The sequence below is a fragment of the Lissotriton vulgaris genome, chromosome 12 (genome assembly GCF_964263255.1).
Source record: "Lissotriton vulgaris chromosome 12, aLisVul1.2, whole genome shotgun sequence".
Classification (NCBI taxonomy): domain Eukaryota; kingdom Metazoa; phylum Chordata; class Amphibia; order Caudata; family Salamandridae; genus Lissotriton; species Lissotriton vulgaris.
In genome coordinates, this window is record NC_141700.1 from 277,374,993 (window position 1) to 277,400,066 (window position 25,074).

General features: G+C 44.5%; 1 protein-coding gene across 1 annotated transcript in view; it reads left to right on the forward strand.

Moving 5' to 3' along the window:
- The window catches only part of LOC147673955 (persulfide dioxygenase ETHE1, mitochondrial-like), a 176,127-nt gene extending 152,268 nt beyond the window's left edge, over positions 1 to 23,859 (forward strand). The window contains exons 6-7 of the mRNA XM_086945037.1: positions 17,709 to 17,825; positions 23,576 to 23,859. Of these exons, the coding sequence (XP_086801163.1) occupies positions 17,709 to 17,825; positions 23,576 to 23,625 (167 nt within the window). The 3' untranslated portion in view covers positions 23,626 to 23,859. The remainder of the gene's footprint in view (positions 1 to 17,708; positions 17,826 to 23,575) is intronic.
- The last annotated feature ends 1,215 nt before the right edge of the window (positions 23,860 to 25,074 follow it).

A 25,074-nucleotide genomic window follows, 5' to 3' on the forward strand; every position in this document is an offset into this window, starting at 1 on the left:
CTCTTGTATTTTGGTTGCTCACTATTGTCACTTTTGATTCATGTAACTTAACGTTTGCTCTTGTAATTTGTCCACTTATAATTTTCTTCTCATGTAATATTGCTGTTCCTAGTGTGAAGCGCTCTGACACCTTCGGGTAAAGTCCGCGCTATATAAAATCGCATAAATAAATAAATACAACAAAAAAATTCCAAACATCACCAGGCCCCCACAGCAAGACCCATTCTTCCTCGCCCACTATGCCCTGAATGTGAAGGGCTGTGGGCGAGGTGTTAAGACTAACACCGTTTCTGGGCTGCAAGGGCGCCAGGGGGCCGAGGTGCAAATGGCTCAAAGGCCTGAGAAACACCTGGACCCCAGGTAGGCCGATTATTGCAAACAATCACCCCTCCCCAGACCAGCCTCAGCTTGATTGCTTGGCAGGGTAGGGGTGAAGGAGAGCCCACAGCTGACAATCGCTGTCTGGCCGCACAGCGAGGCTGCTTTCATTTTCTCAGTCTCTGTCTCCGTGCACTCTGTGGGCCGTTTTTTTTTCTCCCCTTTCCTAGTCCACTCTCTGTGGACTGGGACAGGGGAGAAAAAAAACGGCCCACAGAGGGCACTGAGGCACCGGCCCTTCGGCCCATTCCCGAATGCCCGCCTTGCCAATCCGCCCCTGCAGATTAGTCTCTCCCTCGGCAAAACGGGCACGGAGTCGGACCGTGTGCCACTCCGGCATTAGAGTAACAAACTCAGCAAGCAGCTGCCCCACTGCTGCACTAGTGGGGTTGCCTTCACATATGCTCGCTGCTCGGTCCTGTCGGGACGGGTTTATACTCAGTATGTGTGCAGAATGGCTCAAAGCATAACTGCTGGTTTCTATAGTCTCACTCAAAGAGAATGAAATGTCACAAACAAGCACACTGAGCTAAATAATTGTCACACATAAGCAATCTGAAACATAAGCAGCTGTGTTGCCGCAGCGCCGGCTCACCAGGCTTGCAAAGAAGTGCCTGAGACTGAGTGAGGGTACAATCTCCTAGGTGCACTTGCTATGTTATGCTTTAAAATTTGTTTTTAGGCTAGCACATGGTCATGAATGATCAGATTGATGAGATAATATACTGAGCAGCTGCAGCGACTTCCTGCCCTGTTACTGAGAATTGCAGTCATTCAGTCTGTCTCTGGTTAGTGCCCCTCCAAGATCTTCTTAGAGTTTCTCGTTGCTCAAACAGGCGTGATTTCTGATATCTATATGTTTCCCTCATCTTCCTTGCTTGATTTTGCTCGAGCGAAAGTGTCGCTCATAGTCATTGGAATGTCACTCATAATTGCATTGAAATTATGAAAATGTCACACATAGCAATCTGAAACCTTGGCAGCTATGTTCATGTCAGCCCGACGGCGCGCGGCACGCCTTCACTAGTCCCAGCTTCCGGAATCTGATCTCACTTCCCTCCAGAACGTGAGGTCAGGTCAGATCGGCCCCCGTGGGGCCACAGTCAGTATGCTGCCCTTAACCACTCCTGAGGGCACAGGAGGCCCCGCCCGGGTGTCTCGGATCGGGCAAAGGACTGCCTCGGCCTGGATACATTGTAGCAGGCAGCAGTACACAAGTCAAGATTATTAACTGTCTGTTTACTGACATTCTGAGCCTGTTCTGGTGGAAGCGCCCGGCCGGCAAGCCTACGGGGGCATAGCAGAGCCGGCGCACAGGGGTCAGAGGCGCGAAACCGCGCACGCTAGCAGCCTGGTGTTACCAGTTTTACCGCTGGTACAGCAGAGTGAGATGGTGGCTTAAAATGCGTGACAATGCATTTCAGTGCGGTGATGCGGAGCATCGCACTGAAATGCGTTAGAGTCACACCTGAAGCGTGACACTTGACAGGCCTTCTGTAATGATGTTTTGTTCTCTAACTTTCATTTTGTCAGCTGGCTCTGGGAGGAGGAGTTATGACATCACAACTCAACTGTAATAGTTCATAACAATTAGGCAGCTTTGGCATTTATTTATTACAGCCTACTAGAGATGTAATAATTTGACTGTAATAAGGAAATTAGATACAGGTTTTTATACAGGGATTGCAGGCTTCTAAATATTTTATACATATATCATCTATCACAGGGCCCGTGTGTAGTTATAGTTAGGTCAGAAGTCACATAGGAACACCATTTTCAAAAGGCTTTCGCACTGTTTGACAAATCTTCACAAAACTTTCAAAAAAAGTTCATCCACCTATGCTCCTTCCTGTAAACAATTGGGTGATCCGTCAAGCAGGAACTAAGAAAAAGATTTTTCATCTTAAATCCCATAGGACATTTCTGTTGCAGCTATGGGAAAAACGACTGATCGGAATTACACCGAACTTTACTCAGAAAGCTTGATATTTTTGTGAAATCCGTTTAGCTGTTTGAGAAATTTGTGTTTCAACAGATGTTAAGGTGGCCATGAAGAGGTTAAAATGGTAGGTATAGTCGAACTGTTGGTGTCCAGATATGTTCTGCTTGGCCAATTTAAAGGGGACTAGTGCATCCAGATTTGACGGCCTCAACATGTACAGTATTTTGTGGGAACCATTACAGGATCTGGGGGCATGGTTCCTGCGTCCTGAAATTTATTTAAAAAATAATATATATATATATATATATATATATATATATATATATATATATATATATATATATATATATATATATATATATATCGAAAGAAGGTCCTGAACCGCTGATTCTCAAGCGGCACCAAGCAGGTACTGACCTCTTCCCCAGGAATGGAACGTTCAATAACGGGCCAATAAACACGATGAAGTGCAAGCAGTCGTTCGCTCCGTCAAGCGGAGCTTGATCACATGACGCACCACTGTAGGTTGTGCCATTTTATGTGAAATAAAAGCCAATCAGCTTTAGAAAAAAGACTGAGAGGTCAGAAATCAAGTGCAAATAAAACACAAACCATGTACAGACTATGAGTGGTTAAAGAAAACTACAATAACAAAAGGCAAAAAGTAGCGCTGTTCACATGAAGCTCCAATAGAAGTTCAAGCAATACACAGACTCAATCAATCGTGTTGTTTTAGAAAATAATGGCAAGTGCCCGAAATCACAACCTGATCAATTAGTTCAATTAATAGATCACAATTCTATTGCTATAAGATAGAGAACAGCAGCAACAGTTCATATGCTGATGCTGTCCAAATACGGCAAATATATCTCAAAAACAAGCTTCAAATATTAAAAGAGTTGCCCCAAGTGGATGTACTATGCCGCAAATTTGTTCAGCAAATCATAGTCTCAACCACCTCAATGACATTCAATATCGATATAAATATTGGAGAAGTGTGGCTCACTGGTTAGAGGAGGCAGACCTGAAAGCAGAGGTCAGCCCGGGACCAGGGTTCAATTCCCGGCTCGGCGGGGTCTTGAGTCCTAAAATGTCCATGGACTCGACAATTCTCGCTCCGGTGCCTACTCGATTCACGGGTTCACACTCTGCGACTCTGGGCAATAGCTTGCTTAATCTCCACAACGGCCCCACGCGGCGGGATGCCTGGCTTTCACCTTGCGGATACCCTGCCGGGGTTATCTCACAGGGGAATACCAGGACGGGTTCCCTAAGCAAGCGCTTAGAAACCGCTTGGTTATTTGCGCTATATAAATTCCTGTACATTTACATATTCAATATGATTCATAAAAATGTATCTGTACATAGCAGCATAAAGTGAAAAGTAAACAAAAAACAGAAAAATAAATAGTTGTTAAACAGGGCACTGAAACAGTTTAGCAGAGGCATACATGGCACACATAGTTTGTGCATCAAAGTTAATTTACAATGCAGCAGCCGCTGATTTACAAACATTTAGAGGGAAAAACCAGCAAATCAACTTACACGGATATTATAGTTTGAAGCATCCCATATTTATAAAAAGTTACTAAGCCCTTCATTGATGTTTAATCCATTAAGGACTCTAGTATCTAATAATAAGATAAACTGCGTCTCCTTTTGTCTTAGCATTTATCCCGATCCCCACCCCGGCTAGGGCTAGGGACAGAACCTAAGACTGTATACTCCAGATCTTTGAGCTGGTTGTTATGCATGGCTTTGAAATGGCGTGCCACAGGATAATTGTTGTCTGAATTGACAATAGCACGTATTTGCTGAAGAATACGTTTATTAACTGGAAGCTTCGTGCTTCCGATGTATTCTAGGTTGCACGTGCATCTAAGTTTGTAAATCACGAACTCCGAGCGGCAAGTCAAATACTCGCGAATTGGAATTCTTTTCTCGCTAAAAGCAGACTGATAGTGAGTTCCATTTTTAGCGAAGGTGCACACACGGCACGAAGTACACTTAAAAAAGCCTAACTTCAACAACCATGGAGGTTTCAAATTATTTTCTGGCATAGATCTATCCAATGCATCTTTCATGGATGGAGCACGTCTAAAAGTGATATTTGGCAATCTCGGTAGGATAGGTCCTAAGATGTTGTCTGTGAGAATAATTGGCCATTCAGAATACAGGATGCGTCTAATCTTTCTTTCTTGGTTGCAGAAAGTTGTGATCAAACGGATAGGGCCCTATTGTTGTAGGTTCTGTTGTTATGGGCAACTTAGGCTGCAATAGTTCTTCTCTAGATTTACTATTGACTTTTACTAAGGCCCGATCCAAAATGTTAGAACCATAGCCACGTGCCAAGAATCTTAGATAAGACTCATTGAGACAGCTGGCTAAAGTTTCGGTGTCACTACATATTCGTTTTATGCGGATGAATTCACCATAGGGAATGCTCTTAATGGTGTGAGCAGGGTGGGAGGTCCGAGCATGTAATATTGAGTTACCCGCTGTCACCTTTCGATGTAATTTGGTGTGTAGTTTTCCTTCTTTAATAAAAAGAAAAACATCCAGGAACTCAGCCGAGTTCGTGGTAACAGTAGCTGTGAATTTTAAATTGCGATCATTTTGATTCACATCCCTAACAAAAGCTTGAACCTGTTCTTGCGAGCCACCCCAGACAATAAATATGTCATCGATAAACCTCCAGTAGTGTATTAAATACTGACCCCACTGTGCGTGTGTGGTTCTGAGCCCGTGTTCCTCCCACCAGCCAACATGTAAACATGAATAGCTGGGGGAGAAACAAGAACCCACACCACGCTGTTGATGATAAATGGCGTTTTGAAACTGAAAGTAATTATTATGCAAACATATTTCAATCATCTGGAGGAGCATGATATTATGGTCTCGAAAAACAGCTTCCCTTTGATCAAGAAAGTATTTAGTAGCTTCCATCCCTTGTTGGTGATGGATACTAGTATATAGTGACTCTATGTCCATAACAACAAAACAATAGTTTGAGCACCACTTGATTTGTTCAACTGTCAGCAAGATATCTGTGGTGTCTTTTAAATAAGTTGGCAGTGAATTCATGTGGGGTTGGAGGAAAAAGTTGACGTACTTAGAGATGTTCTCGTTCATACTCCCTTGAGCGGAGATGATAGGGCGACCAGAAACTGGAGTTATACATTTATGAATCTTTGGGAGAAGATAAAACAAAGGTGTAATCAGAAATTCCACACTGAGAAATTTTTCTTCTCCTCTAGAAATCAGCCCTTTTCTTTGGCAAAGATGGATGAATTTCCGTGTGTTCTCTTCACTCTTGCACATTGCAAATTTGGTGGATTTTAAATAGCAGGATTGGTTTAACAATTGTTTTTCTGCTTCTTGCACATAGTCAGCTTTAGATCAGAGAACAGTGTTACCACCTTTGTCAGAGTTCTTCACAATTATATTGGACTTCGTTTCTTAACCCTTTCGATGCTGATGACGAGCTCAGCTCGTCATGATGCACGGTTGAGCTGTGCTGATGACGAGCTGAGCTCGTCATGAACAATGGGAATAAGCATCCTGCAGCACAGGAGGGGAAAACACCTAGCAGCCAAGGTGTTAATCAATTTATAATATTGTTGATTGTTGTAATCGGCCTGCTTCTTACATCCCAAAGTAGCCTTATTTAAAGCCTTCAGTTCAGTGATCACCCTGTTGCTGAATACATCGATGGCATCCTTTGGCATAAGGGGCAAAAATGTTGATTTCTCCCGGAATGGTGTCGGAGTAGTTTTATCCACTGTGATGGTTTGACTGACAGTAGGAGTGTCCTGCGACAATTCCTCATGGGCAATGTCAAGCATAGTTTGTAATCCTCCCAAATGACGGACTTGTGTTTGTTGTATTACCTGGTTCTGTCAGACTTTGAACTTGAGCTGGAGGCATAGGATGTAACTGAAAATGTTTAATTAGCTTGACCTTGCGGATGAATTTAAACACATCGATGCGTGTCTGATTATAGGAGAAGTCGTTTTTAGGACAAAATGTTAATCCTAGAGACAAGAGTTGTTCTTCTGCCTTGGATAAAGTTTCGTCAGTTAAATTCACCACAGTGTTCTCTGTGGAGGAAGTTATCGCCTCCAATTTCTCCTTACATAATTTTGCATTGTACCTTTCTTTACATTTCCACCTCCTGGCACGCCTTTTCCTGGTTGGACGCTGCTTAGTTGTTGCTGAAGATTGCGGGGGCGCAGTAGATACCTCCGGTCCTCGTTTACAAAATTCAGTTCGTCCACAACAGTGAAATTTGTAGACTCATTGATATCGACAGAATTAACAGATCTAGTGTCATCTGAGTGGCTGTCAGAGGTGAGCGATACTAAATCCGAGTCAGGATTATCGGGAGCCGCTGTTGCACCGAGCACAGGAGCTGGTACTTCTGTTGGTTTTCTTTGTCCTGTCAGAGCCTTACGCTTGTAGTTGTCGTATTTTTTTGCAAAAGTAAAAATACGGCCTGTGGCGTAATCTTGCTTGTCTCTGGCAAACTTGTGCTGTTTGCGTTCCTTGTTTGACTCCTCATATTTCGCTAGCCGTACTTCAATTTCTTTTTTTGACTTGGCAATTAAGTCAACTTCCCCCGATGCATCTAGGAGCTCATTGACACTGTCAATTTCTGATAGTATAGTTTCCCTGTCCGATTGTGCATATTTGATGAGGATATGAAGCATGTTCCTCGAGGCCTGCAAATTACTATCAGCCCATTCTTGCAACATATTAGGATCAGGTTTTTCATAAGTCTGTACAATGAGCACACGTAATCCCCTTGGTACACGGTTGACTTGAACGTACTTCATATATATATATTAGATTGATAAAGCCTGCTGCGCAGGCTAAACGCGTCTCTCTTTTTCTGCGGAGTCGTGGAAGACCCGGATAACAATAAAAAAGCCTGATCCATTCATGCCTCGTGTACGTGCCTCTTCTTCCTGGAAGAAGGATTGTTTTCTTTCATATATATATATATATATATAGATAGATAGATATATATAGATATATAGATATATATATATGCATTAAGAAATGAAAATGCCACTTTGAAAATTAGAGCTTTCAACCAAGCGGGCAGAATGTTAAACCTAGCCTTAACACCGACTCTTCATTGCATGTTAATTTCTTAGGTGTAAGTTTTATAATGGTTAGATTACCTACTTCCATTTGTTGCCCCTCTTGCTGCGTGTCACGCGTGGGAACATATTTGTTCCTCTGGCACCAGCCGCCCCTTCTTGTTTTGTGGCGGCACCCTCCGGAGGTTTGCTTTTTCCCCCTCTTAGCCACGTTTGACGCATAAGTCGAAATTCCTCCTGAAAAGGAGTCTTCTTATGTTGATCCATTGATGTACTGGCATTGTCATCCCCTGAAGATTCATTGTCAGTTATGTCTGATTCTGATGTTGGAGCTGCCTTTTTCACAATCAATTCCCTTCTCGGGCCGTCAAATTTCTTGGCAAAGGTTAGTATGCGGCCTTGTGCGTAATCATGCTCGTCTCGTTTGAACTTTTCTTGCTTTCTTTGTTTGATTTTTAACTCATACTTGATGAATCGTTTTTTTATTTGTTCTCTTAGTTCTACTAATTTAGTCTTGCCCTCTTCCTTGTCTATTTCTGCTTCTAATTGATGTATTTCTTTCAAAGCGCCTCCGAGGCTGGGAATACGTTGACAGACAGAGATTGCTTGTCTTACAGCACCACAGCCTGGGAGCTGAACTGAGGAAGTTCTGCCACCTTTGGTTGCTAGAGGAAAAGCAAGCATGGGGAGAAGTGAGATGAGTGTAAAGAACGCCTCAAGAGGGATTTGTGAAAAATACAAGACAGCGTAGCGTGTTAGTCGAGTCAAGGTAAAAGCAGGTTATCTTGGACAGTGCCTGTCAGAGATGCCAGCATTTCCCCAGTGGCACCGTGATCGGTGAGTAGCGTCTTTTTGTGTGGACGTCACGTGTGTGATCAGTGTCGCTAGCATAAAAGTTATTTCATTAGGCCGAGTTTGAGTTTATGGACACTCGCATGGCGAAAGGACTTACGTTTTATTTTTGTTGTTTAGAAAAAAGGGCCTTTTTGAGCCAATACCCTCTGTCGATTGTGCAAATATAGAAGAGAATACTTAGCACACTTACTACTTTGCTGTCCTGCCTTGTTACATGCTTGTCGAACTTTACTCAGGCCTATAATTCTACTGCATGGGTCTTAGTTAAAGAGGCTGTTCCCCTTCTATATTCTTTGGAAACAGGGATCAAAAAGGCTACATTTGGGACATTTATTTCGCTAGCCTGCAATCAGCTAAGGAACAGGACCAATCAACCGCCATATCAGCAAAGTCGTCTACCTTCCATCAAGAGCAGAGTCTCACACAGTGGCCTGTTTCACAATAATCATTCTTAATTAAATCTGTTGTCATGGAGAATTATATGGCTCTCACAAGGGCACCATATGCCACCATAGTCATCCACTGCATCCCCATATGCCATCAGCACTTCATGCGCCGCACTTTGCCGGTACAGCAGCCTCTACTCTAACTTCGTGCCACCTCGTACTTAAGTACCACGTTATCACATCTTGGCTTGGGCCCACTCCACTCTAGTAGTTCCAGTTCAGCCCACATACCTTTCATACCCGGCACGTACCGTGAGCACTGTGCTTCGCACTCTAATTCTATATCCTTGCAGTTTCCCAGAAATTGCACCTGGCACTTAAGTGTTCACACCCTTGTGCGGTCAAGCATCATGCTACCTTCTTTTGACTTGGGCCTGCTCTTTACCCACATCACCAGATCACCCAGCATATCTCCCATACCTTCCCGCCTCCTCACAGCGCTACACGAAGGTTGGCACCCCGGCTTGTTAGTAATTAGGTCTCAGAAGGATTACATGTTAAAAAGTTAGCAGACGTCAATTGCAAACGAAATGCTATGCAAATTCCTCACATCCTGCCTTGCCGGCACAACCTGTCCGCAGCTATATCAAGAGGGGCTCTCCTGTCAGAGGTTAAGCTTAGGTCCAACGCTTGTGCCACATGGCGCATTTCAGCATGAGACTGTGACGGGCTGTGTATGTGTGTGTTGTTTATTCTGATATTCAAATCAACTTTCTCAGATTTCTTCAGCCCTAAACTACTCCTTCTGTCATGCCGATGCTCACTGTCTCAGCCAACAAAGTTTGCTTTTTCATTGACAACGGTCTACAAAAATACCCCTCTTTCATAAAACGTGCTTCATAGGCATACGATTTTGTTACGTTGGATCTGCTTACTTTCCTAAATGAAAAATTCGAAAAGAGGCACATTTTCTAACTTTCACTTGAGCACCACTGCATATCAGAGTAACTGAGAGATAATTGATAGGTGCCTTTTGCTTCTAAAAAGGACTGTAATTAAGCGAAAAAAGGACTGTCCATTCTAACCAATGCATCCTTTCCTACAGAAAGACTGTCCTCCCAGCTGTGGCCTACCTGCCCATAAGCAGCCTTTATTTACTAGATATCCATCATATCAAATTAGTCCAGTAAAATAATAAAAGTGATTACGCTTAGAAAGGAGTAGGAAGAGTACTTTTTTTTAAGTGTGCCCACACGCAGTAATGTATCTACATACACACTTTCTTATACACTCTTTCTCTCTCACACACACACACTCTGCCTCACACACTCTCTCTCACACACACACTCTCTCCCACACACACTCTCTCACACACAGTACAGCCTTCTACCACCAACACTCTACCACTCTATCCGCCACCACCCTATCCACCACTCTATGCACCACCACTCTAGTGCACACACTCTAGCGCACCCACTCTAGCGCACCCACTCTAGCGCACACACTCTAGCGCCACCACTTTAGCGCCACCACTCAGCGCCACCACTCTAGTGCCACCACTCCAGTGCCACCACTCTAGCGCCACCACTCAATCCGTCGACCGCTCGATCCACCCACCGCTCGATCCACCCACCACTCGATCCAACTCCACCCTCCAACTCCAAAACCATCCTCCAACTCCACCCTACAACTCCACCATCCAAACACACCCTCCTAATGCAACCTCCAACCTCAAAATCCACCCTCCAAAACGACCCTCCAACTCCAGACTCCAACTCCACCCTCCAAATCCACCATTCAAAACCACAATCCAAGTACCCTCCAAATACACCCTCTGACTACACCCTCTAACTCCACCCTCCAACTCAACACTCCAAATCCACCATCCAACTCCATCCCCCAACTACAAATCCACCCTCCAACACCACCCTCTACCCTCCAAATACACCCTCCGACTACACCCTCTAACTCCACCCTCCAACTCAACACTCCAAATCCACCATCCAACTCCATCCTCCAACTACAAATCCACCCTCCAACACCACCCTCCAACTCCACCGGCCAACTCCACCCTCCAATGTCACCCTCCAACTCCACCCTCCAAATCCACCCTCCAAATCCAAATCCACCCTCCAAATCCAACTCCACCCTCCAAATCAAACTCCACCCTCCAAATCCAACTCCACCTTCCAACTCCACCCTACAACTCAACCCTCCAACTCCACCCTCCAAATCCACCCTCCAAATCCACCCTCCAAATCCAACTCCACCCTCCAAATCCACCCTCCAACTCCACCCTCCAAATCCTCCAAATCCACCCTCCAAAACCACCCTCCAACTCCACCATCCAAATGCAACTCCACCCTCCAAATCCAAATCCACCCTCCAACTCCATCCTACAACTCCAAATCCACCTTCCAACTCCACCCTCTAACTCCACCCTCTAACTCCACCCTCTAACTCCACCCTCTAACTCCACCCTCCAACTCCACGCTCCAAATCCACGCTCCAAATCCACCCTCCAACTCCACCCTCCAACTCCACCCTCCAACTCCACCCTCCAAATCCACCCTGTAACTACACCCTCCAACTCCACCCTCCAAATCCACCCTCCAAATACATCCTCCAAATCCAACTCCACCCTCCAAATCCAACTCCACCCTCCAAATCCAAATCCACCCTCCAAATCCACCCTCCAACTCCACCCTACAACTCCACCATCCAAACACACCCTCCTAATGCAACCTCCAACCTCAAAATCCACCCTCCAAAACGACCCTCCAACTCCAGACTCCAACTCCACCCTCCAAATCCACCATTCAAAACCACAATCCAAGTACCCTCCAAATACACCCTCCGACTACACCCTCTAACTCCACCCTCCAACTCAACACTCCAAATCCACCATCCAACTCCATCCCCCAACTACAAATCCACCCTCCAACACCACCCTCTACCCTCCAAATACACCCTCCGACTACACCCTCTAACTCCACCCTCCAACTCAACACTCCAAATCCACCATCCAACTCCATCCTCCAACTACAAATCCACCCTCCAACACCACCCTCCAACTCCACCGTCCAACTCCACCCTCCAATGTCACCCTCCAACTCCACCCTCCAAATCCACCCTCCAAATCCAAATCCACCCTCCAAATCCAACTCCACCCTCCAAATCAAACTCCACCCTCCAAATCCAACTCCACCTTCCAACTCCACCCTACAACTCAACCCTCCAACTCCACCCTCCAAATCCACCCTCCAAATCCACCCTCCAAATCCAACTCCACCCTCCAAATCCACCCTCCAACTCCACCCTCCAAATCCTCCAAATCCACCCTCCAAAACCACCCTCCAACTCCACCATCCAAATGCAACTCCACCCTCCAAATCCAAATCCACCCTCCAACTCCATCCTACAACTCCAAATCCACCTTCCAACTCCACCCTCTAACTCCACCCTCTAACTCCACCCTCTAACTCCACCCTCTAACTCCACGCTCCAAATCCACGCTCCAAATCCACACTCCAAATCCACCCTCCAACTCCACCCTCCAACTCCACCCTCCAACTCCACCCTCCAACTCCACCCTCCAAATCCACCCTGTAACTACACCCTCCAACTCCACCCTCCAAATCCACCCTCCAAATACATCCTCCAAATCCAACTCCACCCTCCAAATCCAACTCCACCCTCCAAATCCAAATCCACCCTCCAAATCCACCCTCCAACTCCACCCTCTTAACTCCACCCTATAACTCCAGCTCCACCCTCCAACTCCAACTCCACCCTCCAACTCCAACTTCACCCTCCAAATCCAACTCCACCCTCCAACTCCAAATCCAAATCCACCCTCCAACTCAGTATGAATTATTAAAAAAAACATTGTTATTTGTAAAATCAATACTTCTAAGTCACTGAATAAAAAACATGTTGCATTAAAAATGCTATAGGTGTCACATTGTCAAAAAATAAAAGTATTACCATTGTAAATGACAAAGCTATTAATTTCACAATTTTCAAAAATAACACATAAATAACAAATTTGTCATGTACAGGACAAATAACTCAAACTTTCCTAATGCGAGACCTATTGCATTGCAAATGCTTGTTAATATATACAGTGCCGCTTCGCGGCAGGCTAATTCACTAAACATGATGTTGCTCCCACTAGATTTTCATTAGTAGTAGCTGTGTTGCTTGCCCCCTCATCCTGTCGCTTGTTCTAACAATGACCTGCAGTAAACATGTATGCCGCTTACCGGCAAAGTTACGTCGGCACTCCTCTGCGTCCTCCGACCCACTGGTTGCAGACCTCTGAAGCTGGTGGTCTCTGCGCGACAGTGCCTCCGGGCAATCAATTCATGCTCCAGTTCACCTCCTTCGGTACCCTCCCTGACGGGTGCTGTAGTCATGGGGGTGTTCCCATGTAATATAGTCGCTCCTTTTTCACTTCTCTCCTTGAGACAAGCGCACTCATGGGGCAGTTGCAATCAATTTATTAGAGCAACAAACAGATGCGTTTCGGCTTGTGCCTTTGTCGATGTATAGCACGCATGCCGGAAACGGATATTTTTGTAAGAGTAAAAGTTGTCACATGACATGCATCGAAAACAAAGATGGACTACAAAGTGGAATAATAGTGTCTGCTGTCTTGGAACAGTGTTATCATAGGTTTGCAATAAAATCCTCCTATGGACTCGCTGTCGCAACATCTATAAAAAGCATTAAATTAATAATTAAATTCAGTGGTTTCAACAAAATAGTTATATATATATGCCTCTAATGTCCAGGGATGCAGTGGATGTGTTCCACGATTGCGTAATCAACGAAATAAAAAAACTCTATTCAAGATCAAATAGCAAATTTCGAAAAAAAGAGATACACAAAAAACGAACATATGACAAACTAATGAAGAAGTTGGGCAATAATCACGAGATTGTCATAAAAAAATCGGACAAAGGCGGGAATTTAGTAATCTGGCCTAAAGCGGATTACATTATTGAGGCCAAACGACAACTGTATGATCCCATTTGTTACATGAAAACCTCTCACAAGGAGTATGAAATTGCTAAGAACAAACTGCACAAAATGTTAGGCCAATGGAAGCGGGAGGGCCTAATTTCATTTGAAGAATTTAAGTTTATGTGCATTAATTTCCCTGTGTTACCTTCCTTGTATCTCATACCGAAGATACACAAAGCTGTTGTACCCATACCTGGCAGGCCCATTGTGTCTGCCATAGGGAGTGTGGGCGAGAAAGTGGGGGAATATATTGATTTCTTTCTCCAGGATTTTGTAAAAGAATTGCCCAGCTTTGTGCGCGACACCAGTGACTTTATCAGTAAGATTGAAAACATCACATGGGATACTGATATGTGGCTCATTTCACTTGACGTTGAAGCGCTTTATACAAGCATAGATCATGAACAGGGGCTCTCTGCAGTCAAGCATTTTTTGTCTAAGCGCTCCATCATATATTATGAGCACAACAAGGTTATCATCAGCCTTATGGAATGGTGTCTCCATAATAACTTCTTTTCCTTTGGCAAAGAGATCTTTCGACAGCTCAGGGGTGTGGCGATGGGGGCCTGCTTCTCTCCCAGCTATGCGTGCTTGCACGTTGGCTGGTGGGAGGAGCAGGTCCTCATGGTACGCCACAAGGTATGGATGGATAATCATGTCTTATGTTTTTTAAGATACATTGATGACATTTTTATTGCCTGGAGAGGTACTAAAGTAGAGGCACTTGCATTTATTGATGAAATCAGTGATAATAATCTCAACCTTAACTTCACTGCACACGTCGAGAAAGAAAAGATCCAATTTCTTGATGTGGAAGTGTGCATTAAGGCTAATAAAATCAACACTACCCTACATAGGAAATTGACTGCTGGAAATGCCACCCTGCACACAACTAGCATGCACCCTAGGCACACGATAGCTGGTATCCCCTATGGCGAAATGTTGAGACTAAAGAGGATTTGTAGTTCGCCATCAGATTATGAAGTATGTCTCAAGGATCTTATAACACGCCTTAAAGCCAGGGGGTACTCAGAATCAGTGCTCAAAACTGCCTACAATAAGTCTCTTTCTCGGATGAGAGAGAGCCTGTTTCCTATTAACATCTTAGAAACAGTGACTCCTATCTTGTCCGCGCATGATCACTACTTTTAGCAAGGAAGAAAGAAAAATTAGGGCCATCCTTAATAAGAACTGGCCGATAGTGCTTAGTGATCATGTGCTCAATACTAGATTACCTTCTGTTCCTCTTGTTACTTTTAGAAGAGCGAAGACTATGGGGAACTATTTGGACACTGCAGCTCCTGAGCTTAAAACTAAAGCACCCTGGTTACGACCTACCAGGGGCTTCTTTAAATGCTCAAGCTGCCGGGCGTGCAAATTTGGCATAACCATTTCACACTATGACACTCCTTTCAGCACGGTGGCGAAACCCATTCAAGGCAACTACTCCTGCAAAACGGATCATGCCGTTTATGTCCTACCATGCACCTGTGGGCTTAGGTACGTTGGCAGTACTAAGCTCCAGGTGCATGTGCGCATATTACAACACTTACGGGCTATATTGCATAACGACCCTGCCTATCCGGTCGCTAGGTATTTTAATCAGGTCCACAATAGGGACCTATCTTGCCTCACTTATTTCGTGATCGGGTCTGTTCCTTTGCAGAGAAAGGGAGGTAACAGGGAACTATTACTGAGAAAGCTTGAAGCTCGGTTTATCCTAGAGCTCGACAGTCGTTGGCCCAATGGGCTAAATAATATTGAAGAAATGCATCACTTTTTAGAATGATTTATTGCCCTATCATTCCATCGAACCTTGTGTATGCATTTCTAGTCCCTGTCTTCCTTTCTACGGTCTTGGCCTTAACAGGAGCATTCCTTCACAAGTTAGGTTCCCTATTTGTGACATGCATTTTATTTGCCCACACTGGTGCTGAGGTAGGTGTTTAACGGAGTGCTCTTTATCATGTAGATACCATTTTTGTACATTGCTTCACTCTATTCATTCATGATATAATGTTTAGTATATTTGTCTGTGCCCTATGAAATGTGTATTTGATATTGTGCTTTGTCTTTTTATCTTGTAGATATATGGGATATAGTGCTTTTTATATATAGACCCATTTTTAAGTTTTGATATGCTTTTTTGATACTAGCTTTTATCATATGTGATTTTAGAGTGCTGTTATCTATTATATATATTGGTCATTTTTCTCAGGGATCTGAGTTTTTATGACCAATTATATCTCATATGGTATCTCTTGTCCTGTGATAATGCGGCTTACTATGCACTTTGGCACTTTTCGTCACAATCACTATTTTGCACTTTATCCATTTATGCACTTTTTTCCCTTTTGCTGCTACCAAATTTTGCTACTTTGCACATGACAGTCGATATGTTTACATTTCCCTATTATCAGCTTTTGCTTGGGAATTTAAACTGTTTGCACCATTGTTTATCTTGATGGGTTAGTAATGTGGCTAGTAGATCACTTCTATTGTGATGTACCGAGTATTTGCACTTTATGAATTCATTCCTGAATCCTAGTTCCTGGATTTAACCAGTTATTAATGTTTTCCTGCGCTATAATGTCATTACTTTCATCATGTGGATTTAACCTGTGACTGTTTTTTATGTGTGCTGTTTACATTTGACATTTGCAGCAAAAGTCTTTTCTCACTGTTGTTACTCACGTGACACCGGAGGTTACCACCAGGGGGTGGTAACAGAGTGTTAGTATATTCATAAAAGGCTTGTGATTGTTCATTTAGTTGCAGCGTGAACAAGGGCACTTGTGCTCGAAACGCGTCGCTGGTTTTGGTTCTGTGTAGCTAAATAAATAACAACATTTGCTGACTTTTGTGGTTCGTATCCTTTTTGTTGTTGGCGCGGAGGCTGGGACCACGAGCGCAGAGCAGACAGAGGAGGAACTTTGTGCTCTTATATATATATATATATATATATATATATATACAAAAAAGAAGCATAGAACTCTGGGTAGTTCTCAAGTTTAGGTGGAAAGCAGCTCCTGTATAGAGCACTCTCAACACCAGCGACACTCTAGATCTGCTCACCTCAAATGTCTGCTTTTCTATCAAAGTCTTAAAGCATAGGATTAGCACAGTGCTATCCGCGCCAAGATAGAAAACTCTGCTGTAGAAATGGCAAAAGACTTTGTCCATTTCTATCTTGGCGTGTATAGCACGCCAAGCCTATGCTTAAAGACTTTGATAGAAAGCAGACAGAAAACTGCCGCTAAAGCGGCGATAATGGGCTTGATAATATGCCCTTGTGAATTCCCATAGAAGCCCATGTTCTGGTGTTAACATGGGCTTCTATGGGAATTCTCTACGGCGCATTATCAAGCCCATTATCGCCGCTTTAGCGCGAGTATTCTGCCGCTAAAGCAGCGATAATGTTAACGCCGTGCTTGATAATATGCCCCGAAGTTTCCCATGAACCAATCATGTCACAAACCTCTCGGCACAACCTTAAACCCTGAAAACCTAATCTGTCCTACTTTGGATGACAGAATTAATTTCGACATTGCACTGTAGTATATTCAGTTGTGTGGTGAGTTGCTTCATAAAATCTCCGGAGTGGAAATTTTAGTGTACCTCAATAATTTTGAAATAGGACACCTCTAAAAGAGGGGCATGTTAGAAGGGTCAGAAGCATGATCATAACAATGTTCATGGACACCATTTATTTTCTAGCGCACATTATAAAGGCTGATTCTCTACACACACCTATATGTATGTGTATATATATATATATATATATATATATATTTTATTTTCTATGTAATAGTTTAAAGATTTTGTTTGATTAAGCTGATCAGTTTAGACATTCATTCAGCTATATCTTATTTATGAGTCTTTGTACAACGATGCAGGGCACAGCTGGCCACCTAAGTCTTTACAGTCTCCTACCACTTTATACACATTTGGACACTGAGTAGTTTCTCAAAGCTGTTATATTAAATATGTAAAAATAACATCAATGTTTTGTAGGTCAAACAGTAACCACTGTATCTGAGGAGAAAAAGTTCAACCCAAGACTCACAAAGCCTTTGTCAGAGTTCTGCAAGATTATGAACAACCTCAACCTACCGAAACCGAAGCAGATCGGTAAGGATGTGCTAGTGATTATTTGACAGCAGGTGGGGTAAGCACATGAAACTCAAATCCAAAGTGGATGCTATTTTTGTATTTCATAAGGCAGAAAGAAAGTAAAAATTTCTAACTAATGACTAGTTTTGCAATCATCCAAAAATGAAAAACTGGAGTAAAATGTGGTGATTTATAATAGAGCACTGATTATTATAATCGTAATATATTAATCTAATAGGCTCAGTCTCTTTATGTCTAATGTAGACCCAAATATTGTCTCATAATTCTTGATTTGGCTCTGCCATTTCTAATAAATCCTTTTGCAATCCATAACTGATTTCACCCTGAACGATTATGTCATAATAGTGGGAGGGGTGTGGCCACAACCGCAACTAAGATGGGCGCAAACTTGTGAGGGTCCGTTGGCGTCGGCTCTGTATCCTGTTTGATCACTGCCATCATCGTCTCATGCAGTCAACAGTATGCCCTGCTGCTGCCCCTGAGGACTGGAGTTGCTGGGGAGATGCAGCTTTTGCTCTGACCACCATTCCTGCCATCGCGGGCCGCCGCCGCCTGGGACTACCTTGTAGGTCCCGCCACAACAGTGGTGATGGGTGAGCCAGAGTCCACCTGGATTCACTGAGACAGCGCACCCCTCTCTGGACCTGCATGGACCCTGGCAGGCCCATTGTGAGAGCTGGAGACTCCTGCGCCTGCTGCCCTCCTAGATGCTCATCGGCCTGGGGGTGGGGGCGGTTCTGCCTGCTGTGGCTCACCTCTGCTTTGGATGCTTCCTGGCCTACAGGACCTGCAGAAGAATGACCACCCTCCCATGGAGTCCTTGGACTGGGGCCTGCTGCGCCACGGGCCTGCCCGGATTGCTGGAGCTGCAGGAGCGGTAACCACAGTTCTCCCTTCGTCTAACTGGAGCGGTTGTTCGGTGACTGCGGGGGCAGCCTTAGGAGGGGATGGGCTTGGGATCTTCCTGCGGCGCCTGACACCCACCTCGTCCAATCTACAGTTGAAGCGGTGAGTGTGCCACACTCTCTGGGTGCCTCCTAGGACTGCAATATTGCTCCCGCCCACTGGGTGTTGCTCTCTGTTCCTCCATTTGGGCCTCCGCCCTTTAGCCTGCTGCTTTCTCCTCCCTCAGTATTCAGGGCCTACCTCCTGCCCTGCCCTGAATGCTCTAGCTGCTCCATACCTGTTTTTTGGGACTCTGTGCAGTTCTCCACTGTCTGCTCCACTCTGACCCTGATGCGGATGGCCCATAGATATGCTGCCATATGTGCCTACCTCCCCTCCCTGTGAAGACTGCTGGGACTCCCCTCGGCGTAGTCCATTGCAGCCCTTACTGCGAGTTTGGTACACGAGTGCTCCTTGTGTTCCTTGTTCCGTTACCCCTGATACAGTTGGCGTCCCCTCTGCTGCGAATGCCTTGTCTAGAGACTGACTGCGTGCATAACCTCTCGCACTGTACCTCACTCTCTATTGCAGTGCTGTTTCCCTCGCTCATCAAGGCTCATCAACCTTCCACAATGGCCACACCAATCCAAAAGAACGTAGGCTGAATTTCGACCAAACGAACCCCGTTAGGGCACTGGCTCCCACTGCGACACAGATGAACCAGTAGACAGCGAACCAGACAATGTTGCTACTAGCAACATGACCGCCATTATGCCGTAGCTCATGGTGGGCTTCCATGCAATGGACACACAATTTGACACACTTGCTGGTCACATAGACAGACTGGGGGAGTGCATAGATAGGCAGGGGGCGCGGATAGCCCGTGGTAGGGAGCGGATATCGGGACTGGTGGACAACAGTACTACAGTGCAGAGGCGTTTGGAAAAAATGGAACGTGTCCTGAAGAAGGTAGCAGTCAAGAATGAGGACCTGGAAGCTAGATCCTGGAAAAACAACATCGCCATATCCGGCATTGCAGAGACCACCAACATGGGGAGGCCAGACGTATTAGTGGAGCAGCTCCTTACTGGTCTCTTTGACCATTCCAGTTTCTCACACATCTCCACTGTGAAACGAGCGCATCAGTCCCTCTGCCCTCGTCCTCCTGAGAGCACTCCACCCTGATTTCTCATTGCATGCCCCCTCAACTACAGGGATACTGTGCTGCATCTGGCTCGTGAGAGAATCCCGCTCCACTATCAGGGCGCCATCATCTTACTCTATCCTGATTTTGCTCCCATGGTGCAGGAGGCCTGCCTCAAATTTAGCAATGTCCAGAATGTTCTTCGAAAGCAGGGCCTCCACAATGTGATGCTCTATTGAGCTCACTAATGAGTGGAATACAATGGAAAAACATGCGTTTTCGATACCCCCATGGACATCTCTGCGTTCTGTAAATCCTTCCGTTATATGACCACCTCTCCCAAGCGGACTGCACTAGAACTCTCTCATTCCATCATCTCTTCCTGTCTCCTCTCTCTGAATCATCCTTACCCGCATTCCAACACCATGCATACCATCACAACGCATGTGTAACAACGCAAGTGCTGTTACAACGCGTTACCATCACAATGCATACTTTTACATTGCATATCCCTTTACCTCGCATACCATTACAACGCAAAGGCATGTATGGTAAAGGCATATACTTTGTAAAAGTGTTTAAGGTAACTATATATAAGTAACAACTCCCCCCCTCAAGCGCCTTTAGACCCTCCCGGTGAGTAGTGCGCTATACAAATTTTGACTTGACTTGACTTGACCCTGCATACATTATACCTGACGCAGGTATAATGTGGCGCAGGGCTTTACAAGGTGTTGTAAATAGGCCACAATGTGGCACATTGTTTATGCTGTCGCTGCTCACAAAAGGTAATGCAACGGTGGTGTAAAATTGTTGCAAGGGGCTTGTAAATCTGCCTCGGTATGTATTTACTTTACCCCTCCGCTGCAGAAGCCATGACTCTGTTGCCCCTCCCATTGCAACAGGCTTATTTTAACCCCATAGACAATTGGTCCCATTTGCCTTCCTTTGAACTGCTCTATTTTCAGATTGCTCTGCCACATTGTAGCACACAATAAACACATTTAAAAAAAAAAATTTAAACACGCACTGTTTGTGATATCATTTAACTTGTCGCTAATTACATACTAGCACAATTTCGTTCAAAACTGATTAAAGTATGACAAAAAGCTTCGGGATATTTGGGAGGCTGCGTGGCTTTCTATATAATTTATTTGCAAGGAAAAATTGTCAAGTTACCATGGAAACAAATCGTAATGCTACAATCAGCCCACCCTCCATACTAGGGGGCCCATTACGATGTCGTGCGGATTGCCCCCGTCAGGCTGGCAGTAGCCACCGCCAGCCTGGCGGGGGCAATCCGCACGACATCCACACTTGTTTCCCCCCCCCCGCCATATTAGTATGGCGGGGGAGGACCTCGGCGGACGGAAAGACCGTCCGCCGCTTTTCCGCCCCGGTCGCCTTGCGGAAAAGGAATAATATGGTGGCGGTGTCTATCAGACACCGCCAGCCATACTATGATGGGTGTCTTCAGGTGCCTTTCCGCCACGGAAAGGCATGCGGTCTTGACTCTGCGGGCCCCCATAGTGAAGTATAGGTGGGGGGTGCACACGGGGGGTACCTGTGGGACCCCCCTTCATTTGCATAAACAAAGCGGCAGGCACTGCGCGGTGCCTGCCACTTTGTTTATGCAAATGCATCAATGCATTTTTAGCATTGTGGCGCGCGGTGCAGAGAGCACCGCCTGCCACAATGCTAAAAATGCAGGATGTGCCCGCCACTGTGGCGGGCACATCCTAATACCCTCCAGGGGACCCCCGCCCTTATGGCGGGCGGTCCTGGATTCCGACAGGATGGCGGGCGGACAAAGTTTGCTTGTCATCCTAATGAGCCCCTATGTGTTAGCAAATTGTATGCCAAAAAGTTATTCAAACAACAACATGCTTATGTCTTCTGTTCGATGCAAAAGTTCAGGTCTCGGCGTCCTTCTCAACATCCTGTAATTCCTAACAAATAACTTCTTCTCCCTTTACCTATAAGCAGCCACACAGCTCCACACAATTACACAACTTTCATTTCAATATGCCCCGTCTCACAGCATCTGCTGCACCAGTCAAATCGTAACCAAAATGCCTGCAAGTTCACTTTACTTGTCACTGCTTAATAAGTTGTGAAATATAGAAATACACTTTCTTCAGTGTGTTTCCTACACTTTTTTACCTCTGTGCCACTACGCATGCAGCACCATGCAAATAATAACTCGAGTGCATGGAAGGTAAATGCACTTGTGACTGACTGCTTGTTTATTATTAAAATATAGCATAACACTAGTCTGTGCAAATGAAATGGTAATTTAAAAAAAGTTCCAGCCAGCTCTCCATTAAAGTGCCGTATTTTCAAATTACTCCGCTACATTGTAGCACAATTTAAACAAATAATTTAAAAAAAGGATTTAAACATGGGGAACATCAATCAATGTGTATTTACCAATCAATTATAACGCCAATAGCTGTAACTCAAGCAAATGCGAGACCCATTGCATTTTTTGTAATGCTTCTTACTATTAACTAAAGGGGCCCTCAAAGACCTGCTTATGAAGCAGAATCCTGTCCAATTCATGGCAGTCACCGTAGAGGGAGGAATCTAGCGGACAGCTGTGAGCAGAGCTTTGGCCCAGCCTGTGCATTACCCGACTTACAGAAAACATAAACCATTGATAGAAGCCAATACAGACTTAGGGACAGACTACCACTAAGCAATGTTTGTGGACATATGGATTCTTGCTGGACACTCTAAATAAGGCTGTAAATTTGCCACCTATTTAGAATGAATTCAAACGTTACATGAAATGGTAGTGAGAATGGGGTGACATATACCTTGAACATAATGTATTCAAAGTAGAAGTGACTAACAAGACCCATTTAGTTCAGAAATACAGAGTTCACCAGTAGACTTTATAATATAGTTGGCAATCCGCATCTCAGGTAAAGTTAGGATCAGATTAGATTTTTGGCTTTAGCTAGGTGTATGAGGCAGACCTATAAACTTGTACTAGCTAGAAGGCAAATTGGCGCTCGACCCACAGATAAAAGCAGGATTTATATATTCTTGCCATCTAAACGTTCCGCTTGCATCTATCACAATAGTCATTGCTCACTATGATAGAAGACCTCTGGCAAGGAAGCTAAACGGGGCAATTGACTTTGGTCTGTGAAGAGTCTTCAGCTCTATGGTAGACCTCCCATAAAGTATCATTACTGAATGAATGCGTAGAGCTATATTATTTAATAGCCTCATCCTGAAGTTGTGGTGCAACCATAAGTGCTACTTTAGTGGAGCGCATCCGAAGTGAGATTTTGCTGTCCTCAACTACTCAAAATAGGTTTAAAAGGTTTGAGTGTGGGGGCAGTTTGATAGTGCCCTGCTATCATCTTGCCCTGGAAATATTGATGGTTTAAGTAAATATTTAAATAATTCATTCGGGTTGGATGACTTAAGACATTTATGCCTTCATATACTGAATCAATGTCCCGTCATTTATGGGTTTTTTTGGGCATTAGGACACCCCCACAAAGAAGCACTCAGACCCTTATCCATTGGCTGCAAATCCAATGAATTGGTGGTACCTTCTGAAAAAGTAATAAAGATACAATACTGGGTCCACATTGGTTCTTTTGACTAACTACTCAAGCTAGGTATGCATTACCATAATAAAATAAATGAGCACATAACATGAACCAAAATCTAATCAGTGTCAATTTCTTGTCATTTTTAGATCGAGCTGTTCCAGCAAACCTCCTCTGTGGCATCCAGGATTCGTCTTAGGCTTCTAAGTGTCAAGACAATAGGATACAGGCTACTTTTAATCGTTGGTGCTTTTTGACTTCTGACTCCCACTGAACTAGACATTTTTGTATTGTATTTGCACAAGATGTGCTTTAAAGGTACTTTGTAAAGTTTACAGCTGTTTTTGTAGGAACGAAAACAAGTGGTTTCTTAAAAACATCGAACAGAACTTACCAATAAAAAAACATGAATAAATGTGCTGTCCACACTGAATGAATTGTAGTTACTAGATGAAAGTTAGACTGGGTTTGTATGGTCGCCACCAGAGATGGGTTGCACGTCTCACAGGTCATGATTCACGTTGAACGTACTCCAATCGGTCTCAGTAGCTTGGCCATGGTGATATTCACAAGCCCAGAGGCAGGCTGGGCTCTTACAATGCCATTTAAAGCCAAACAGTCACGGAATAGTCTCTTGGCATCTCTTGAACAGGTTAATATTGCCCATCTCCATAGACACTTTTTTGTCAAGTTCTGGAAGGGTGAGAGGAGCATCGGACTATGGAAGCCCCTACCTTTTCGCACAGTCCCATGCGTGTGACAAGCCAGTATAGATGTGACGGAGAGCATTATATGACCAAATGCTTGATTGTTACCAACCTCTTGGAAGTGCCTGCCTGCTGTTAGTAGGGAGACAAGAGCATTGTGCGATGGTCATTTACAGTTCAAGGGCTGGCTATCGGGCTAATGATGAATGAATTATCTTTTGAAGCAATTCGAAGACCCGGGCCAACATCGCACGGTTGCATCAGCAGCCTAAGGTAAGTGGGGCTGGGCTGAAGTATCTGTAATGCCTAATTGGAATGTTGGGAGCTCCATTGCAAACAATGGAGTGCTCTGGGCTTATAATGGCTGGTATAAGCCTGGAGCTCCAATAATCCAATGTTTCTTTTTTTTCACAGCTCTGGCTGTGAACAAAGGCTTCAGGGAACCTGAGGGGATTCCAATTCCCTCACGCTCCCACTCCCAAAAGGCTTTGTTTTTTTTGTTAGAACATTCTGCCCTCTAGTGACAGAATGTTCTAATAGCCTTATAAACCTTCGTAGATGGGCTATACCGCTATTAAAGTCCCTCTCCCTTGTTAAAGGCCCTCGCCTTCGGCTCGGGGCCTTTAACGCTGGAGAGGGCCTTTAACCACATGGCTGCTGTGGGGATTTTTGCGCTGTGCTGAAATATTCAGATTCCCCTTCTTCATGACGAGCTCAGCTCGTCATCAGCACACGACACCCGTGGGTGATGACGAGCTGAGCTCGTCATCAGCAGCGAAAGGGTTAATAGCCGGTATAGCCCTCTACGGTGGACTATAAGGCTATGTGATGATGCTGAATTTAAAACTGCATCTTGATTTCAATCCAGAGGATGCATGGTTCTAAATAGTTCAGGGAACATCCAATCTTCTGGTTTGTGTGGGGATAGATTGTCTCTCTGA